This window comes from Dendrobium catenatum, unplaced genomic scaffold (assembly GCF_001605985.2).
Source record: "Dendrobium catenatum unplaced genomic scaffold, ASM160598v2 original_scaffold_165368, whole genome shotgun sequence".
Lineage (NCBI taxonomy): Eukaryota > Viridiplantae > Streptophyta > Magnoliopsida > Asparagales > Orchidaceae > Dendrobium > Dendrobium catenatum.
The window spans coordinates 87,162-93,362 of record NW_021483793.1 but is presented as its reverse complement, the minus strand read 5'-3'; the positions used below and the strand labels follow the sequence as shown (position 1 = coordinate 93,362).

Genomic DNA, 6,201 nt, shown 5'->3' with positions numbered 1-6,201 from the left:
CTTGCCCCACTTCCCTCCGCCCATACTTATAATTATGAAAGAAGAGATTATTAACAAAACCCAGAGAAAATTTAAAGAGTGGACGTAAGCTAATTAATAGCTGAGCCATAATATCCTTTCTCTTCCTACTCTATTTTTATCTTTACTTTTTTACCTAGTACAATTTCTTGTGAAAATTTCCTGCACATGTCTTAAAATTGATTGCTTGTGATAAATAAATTAAAGAAGCCTCTTAAAAGAAAAAAAAAAACCTAATCTATTTGTAATAGATTGTTGTTTTGATTCTAATATGAAACAAAAGTGCCCACCATGATGAAACTCAGGTGTAGCATCAGCAGCCTTGAAGTTTTTTTATTCGCATAATCTCGCTCATGTACAACTTAAATATGTATAGTTCACCAGAGGTACATCTGAGGCCAAACCGCACAATAGCGTAGCATGTTATTGCAAGAAGAAATTATTCTATGCGGAAACTCAGCTCTACGTTTGAAGGCCGCAGCACACAACAAATTAGTTTATAGTTGAATAAGAGCATGATTTTTAGCTTAGATTTTATTTGATATAATTTTTTTATTACTTTATATAATTGTAATAGAGAAAATAATTTGAAAAGTTATTAAGGAAAACAACTTTTTATTATAAAATTTTTTAAAAGCAATTATAAAATGATAAAATAAAAATTATAATTACCATCTAAAAATATTTCACGAAGGGCCAAAAGAATTTCCTCTATTGGTAGGTGGTGATATTGCCCTATTTATTCTGTACACTAGAGCAACCAAGATTGTAAAACATATTGATCTGTAAGGTTGAGCCGAGTACAAAATGTCACTGCACATGTGACTGACTATAATTGCATATAAATCTTCCTTCTTCTTTTTTTTTTATTCATCAACACGCTAAGCTACCTAACATTACATGAAGAAAAACTCATCAAAAATATTGGCCTCAGTTACTGTGCTGAAGTTGGTCTGACTATTCCTTCAAGTTTCCATCCTCCCAAACCAGCAGAGGCAAAGGCCTAAAGATGAAAATTTAGCAGGCCTTAATTCTAGAGTTGTTATACAAAAGCTTAATTCTTGCTACACTGTATACTAATAAGAAACCAACTCAGCTAGTACAGTTTATAAATAGACTTCTCAGTGTTTACTGCCCATTTGCAAAAGCGCGACAAAATGTTAGTCAAAGTGCAGCAAATTCAAATGGTTCTCTTTGTCCAGCGTCCGCACATAATAATTAGCTTTTGGAGAGATTATTTTGTACGGACACCAGACCGTCCGTATTTGTTGCACTTTTGCAAAAAGGCAATAAAAGTACAACAAATATTTGATGTTTACTAAATAATTGAATATTTGTTACGTATTTGCTGCGTTTTTGCAAAAGGGCAATAAAAACGCATTCATAATTGAATACTTGCTGTCATTTTATTGCCCTTTTGTAAAAGCACAATAAAAAGGCAGCAAAAGCGCCGCACAGAATAATCCCTCCAAAACAAGCGAGAATAAACGTCACCGAAAATGACAGATCAAATCTAACTCAAAAGTAAATTAAAATCGTACACATTGCCTGACGTATATTTCCTAAAAGTAAAACTTACCACTTACTCTGTTGTGAAACCACATCAACTCGTAATTGTTTGGTTAGAAGTGGGTTAATTGGAGTTGCCTTAGTACAAGGGCTTTGTATTCTAGAAATAGGACCCATTAGGGAAGATGATGAGATGAGAATATGAATGAGTTCTGCCATTTTTATATATTTTTTTTTATTTCTTATTTTTAATTCCTGGGGTGACCGAGCAGCTCAAATTGCTCAGACTAGGATCTAGATCCTAGCAAGCTTTAGAACCACAACCACCACCACATATGAAACACACTACAAGACATGCGATCTATTTTGAACTGATTGAGTTCTGTTTCCTAACAAGCACTTGCAAGGCTTTTATTGTGTCAATTTGGTTATTCCAAAAGTTAACATTTGCACAAAAATGACAGCAGCAGCATTAGCAGTAGTTTCAAGAGAAGCTGATTACGTGATGCCCTAAACTCAAATCACAGTTGAAACAATTAGGTTAGATCTTTAAGTATGCGTCATGTGCAGTAACTTTGGATATCATTGAAGTCAATAACAGACATACTAATAATTAAAATATATAGGTACACTTAAATTAAATAATTATAAGTAGGTAAATTCACAACGGTGAGACTATGAGACTTTTTGGAGCAGTTTTTTCATGGTTTTCTTTGTATATAATATCCATAGCTCTTTTTTGTTAGCACTTTTTTATTGTTTTTCAAATATTTCTATGACGGTAATCGAATTATTAACTATTAGATCTGTTGGAGTTTGGTCGTAAGAAAATGATTGTCCAACTTCTTCAAAAATAAAAATTTTATAATACTACTTTCAAAAATTACTTTTTTACCAAATAACTCTATAACCACTTTACAAATACCTACAACAACCCCCTAAATTATACCAAACTCAGCATAGATTCCATTAATTTAGATGAATGTGGGCTCCGAAAATTCGGCCTCAGCCTCCGCTCGATTTTCTTTTTATTCGTCGAGGGAGTTTTAACTGAATAAGTTTCGATGTAAATTTTGGAAGGCAGATGGATTTGTAGATAAGACACTACCCAGAGATTTCGCCCTCATTTGGTGAGGACTTTATGATCTGAGTTCAGGTTTCCTATAGGAACAAGCCTCTATAGTTAATTACCCCTCCCGATCACGAGAGAGAACTTTCGATTAAGGCTATTTGTCAATCAGATACGTAGGATATACGTGTTATCTGGCATATAGTTGCAGCACGGGTTTGGATGTTGGAAATTTGAAGGTTTGGAGATTTAAGGTTTGCAGATTTGATATTTAAACAGAAATTTCACCATCTTACACTTAAAGATGATGGTGGGGGAATGGATGATAGACCCGATCAAGATCCCATGGTTTCGTCGTCCCAAGCCATCATGGTCCCTGTTCTACTTAGTCAGAGGAGGTAGTCGACCCAACCTGACAGAAGGATCCTTGTCGGCAGCCATGGGTTGCTTCGTCCAATGGTACCTTGTAGACCTGGGGTGAATATTTGTCTAAGGGGACAAATTTGAATCCATCTTAGCTAACAGAGGGCTTTGTGCCTATCGATCATATCTTATTGATTCATATCTCGAGGATTTGATGCTACTAAGGAGCGTATTGGCTCTTGTCATAACCGGTATTTCGTGGTGCCATTTGACGGTAAAATCACTCGGTTCAGAGGGCCCTGGGTCATAACAGTTTATCCTGCGGTGCCATTTGGCGGCAAAACTGCCGGTCAGAGTACACGTACCACGTCCTTAATGACAGGAGATTGTTTGAGAATGGATCCTAGTAATATTTTCGACTAAGCATTTGGCTCTTTGTGAACAGAAGTTATATTTGAATTTGTCCACATCAACAAACTTTTACAGGGGGTGGATGAATTTTGTTTTAAGTATTTGATGGGATAGACTTTAATTTTAAATATTTTTGAATTATTGGATTTTGAGATTTTTTGGATTTTTGGAGTTTGTGTGGCATTTTGAAATATTTGGAATGGACCCCTCCGGTTGATATAAACATTCAACACAGCCATCATCGGGGTGTTTGGGGGCATTTCCATTTTTTGGATTGAACCTTGTCGACTCTGTCTACTGGTCGACAGAGGATCATGTTTCATGGGTTTTATGCCTTTATTATTGAATTCTCTTGATTATAAGCCTTGAAGGCCGAATATGAATGTATTAAAACAAATACACTGGTCGCCACAATCATGTATTTGTTTGAAGGTTCGAACCCTGTCAACTCCTATTGATTCGTATAGAAGGATCGTGTTCGAACTAGAATTCACTTATTGACCCGCGCAGCATCCCTAGACGCACATGTGTACCAATAACATGTTCGTCAAGGCCCATGCGGGTGTTTGGGAGAATTTTGTAATTATTTGTTGAACCTTATCGACTCCTATTTACCTCTTAGGAGGATCAGGTTCAGATTTATTGACCCGCGCAGCATCCCTAGACGTCACGTGTGTACCAATAACACGCTCGCCGGGGCCCATGCGGATGTTTGGTTACATTTACCCCTTTTGTGTACCTATGTGTATACAAACTACGGTGCATGTGCATGGGTATTTTGAAATATTTTAGTTGTGCAAGTAATTGCCCTTTGAATGCACAACATGTCATTTAAGAGCTTATTAGGGGTGTCAATTCGGGTCAACGGGTCGGGTTCGGGTCGAACCCGGAACTGACCCGGCACTGTTCGGGTCAACCCGAACCCGATCCGTTTTTAAAAACGGGTCAGGTTTCCGGACCCGAACCCGACCCGATTCGGGTCCGGGTCAACCCGACCCGACACGAATGACACGGAATTGACCCAAAATTGCTAGTTTTCGGGTTAAAAATCGGGTCAATCTTCGTTTTTCGGGTCAAAAACGGGTCAAACTCGGATTTTCGGGTCAAATATGACTTTTCGTGTCACTTTTGGGTCAATTTCGTGTTTCCGTGTCAACCCGAACCCGACCCGGTTTTAAAACGGGTTGATTTCTTCAACCCGAACCTGACCCGTTTCGGGTTTGGGTTGACCCGAACCCGGATTTTTTCGGGTCGGGTTCGGGTCGTGTTTCGTGTCATGTCAAAAATTGACACCCCTAGAGCTTATACACGCCTTCTGTCCGCTAATACGGGTGTTGCGGATCCGGTGGTGTTATTGTCTCGATGTTATGAGGCATCTCCTCATCTTAATGTTGACTCCCCCCTTCTCACTCACCAGGGATGGTTTCCTTGAAATTCGTGGCCACTGCCTTGAAATAGACTCTTTTCAAGCTCTTTAGTGTAGAAGACTTGTTGTTTATGATATTTATGAATACCAGAATTGTTTTCTTCCTAAGTACATGTCACGACCCAACCCGACCGGGACGGATCCCGCTCGCATCGGGTCGTGGTGCCTTAACATTCTGATTGACTGAACTTATTCCAGGATCTGGCTTTGGAATTTGTTTCAGAACTTTCTTCCAAACATATAGACAAAAACAGACGCATAGAGCTACTATAAACATCAAATGCAGCGGAACAGATCATCTATCTTTTTCTTCCTCAAAAGAATCATGTACAAATACAGCTCATGGCTTTCAGACAGAAAGAAAGACAACAGAAAAGCCATGACTGTATAAAAATCAAAAGTGCAAAAAAAATACCTATACGGAATCAGACTCTGAACTTCTATTCCTGGACTTACTTCCCCTTCCCAGAACCTGAAAACCACGCAGAAAACAAGGATGAACTACAACAGCTCAGCAAAACAACAAACCTCCAATCAAAATCCTCAGAGTCCACATCAAACACATCTGACAGATATCCATACAGAAATCAGAACAGAATCGTACAAATCAAATCAAATCAGAACAGAACAGAAATACATCACATCAGAACTGACAGAACATACCAAAATCGGAAATCAGATTAAATCATATCAGATCAGCATTCATATCAGAACAGACAGAATCGTACGGAAATCAGAATCAGATCATATCAATTCAGAATATATCAAAAGTCAGAACAGATTAAATCAGAACAAATATTTCAGAACAGATCTTCCTTCCAGATTTCAGAACTTCCCCTTATATCTCCCTTGTGCATACAGCACCAGAACTTCCCCTTATAGCTCCGCTCATTGGCACCCCAGAACAGATGTGCTTATAGCACCAGAACAAAACTTATCATCGGATCCGGAACTTGTATTCATAAACAGATTTCAGAGCTCATTCAGATTTTCCCTGACACAGACAGGATCTCACAGGATCCTGACCCCTTATAACTCCTTTTATAGCACACACAATCATAAAAATTCATTTCAGAAAAAAATCCGGACAATTTCAGAAAATCTACGAAAATCCGGCAGCGTAACAGCAGTATACGGAATTTATACAAAATTGACATAATCAGAATTTCATCAAATTACCATAGAACATTCACAGCAATAATATAAGAACTTTATTCTACTACCACAACATTTTTAGACATCGTGTCAAAAAATTGCAGTCGAAAAGAAAACACCATGCGGATCATAATTTAACCCGGGTCAAAATTCTCCAGAAAATAATGCAAAATGTGCAACACGTCGGCACCGTCACGAAACATATCAACAAGTTACGCGGTAAAAACTGAAACCAATAAGAAATACGACG

The 6,201-nt window shown here is 38.0% G+C and overlaps 1 protein-coding gene across 1 annotated transcript in view; it reads right to left on the bottom strand.

Annotated features, from left to right (window-relative positions):
* Positions 1-756: 756 nt before the first annotated feature.
* Positions 757-6,201, bottom strand: part of LOC110113316 (uncharacterized protein At3g52155, chloroplastic) — a 46,087-nt gene continuing 40,642 nt past the window's right edge. The window contains exon 5 of the mRNA XM_020845850.2: positions 757-1,021. Coding sequence (XP_020701509.1) covers positions 953-1,021 — 69 coding nt within the window. The 3' untranslated portion in view covers positions 757-952. The remainder of the gene's footprint in view (positions 1,022-6,201) is intronic.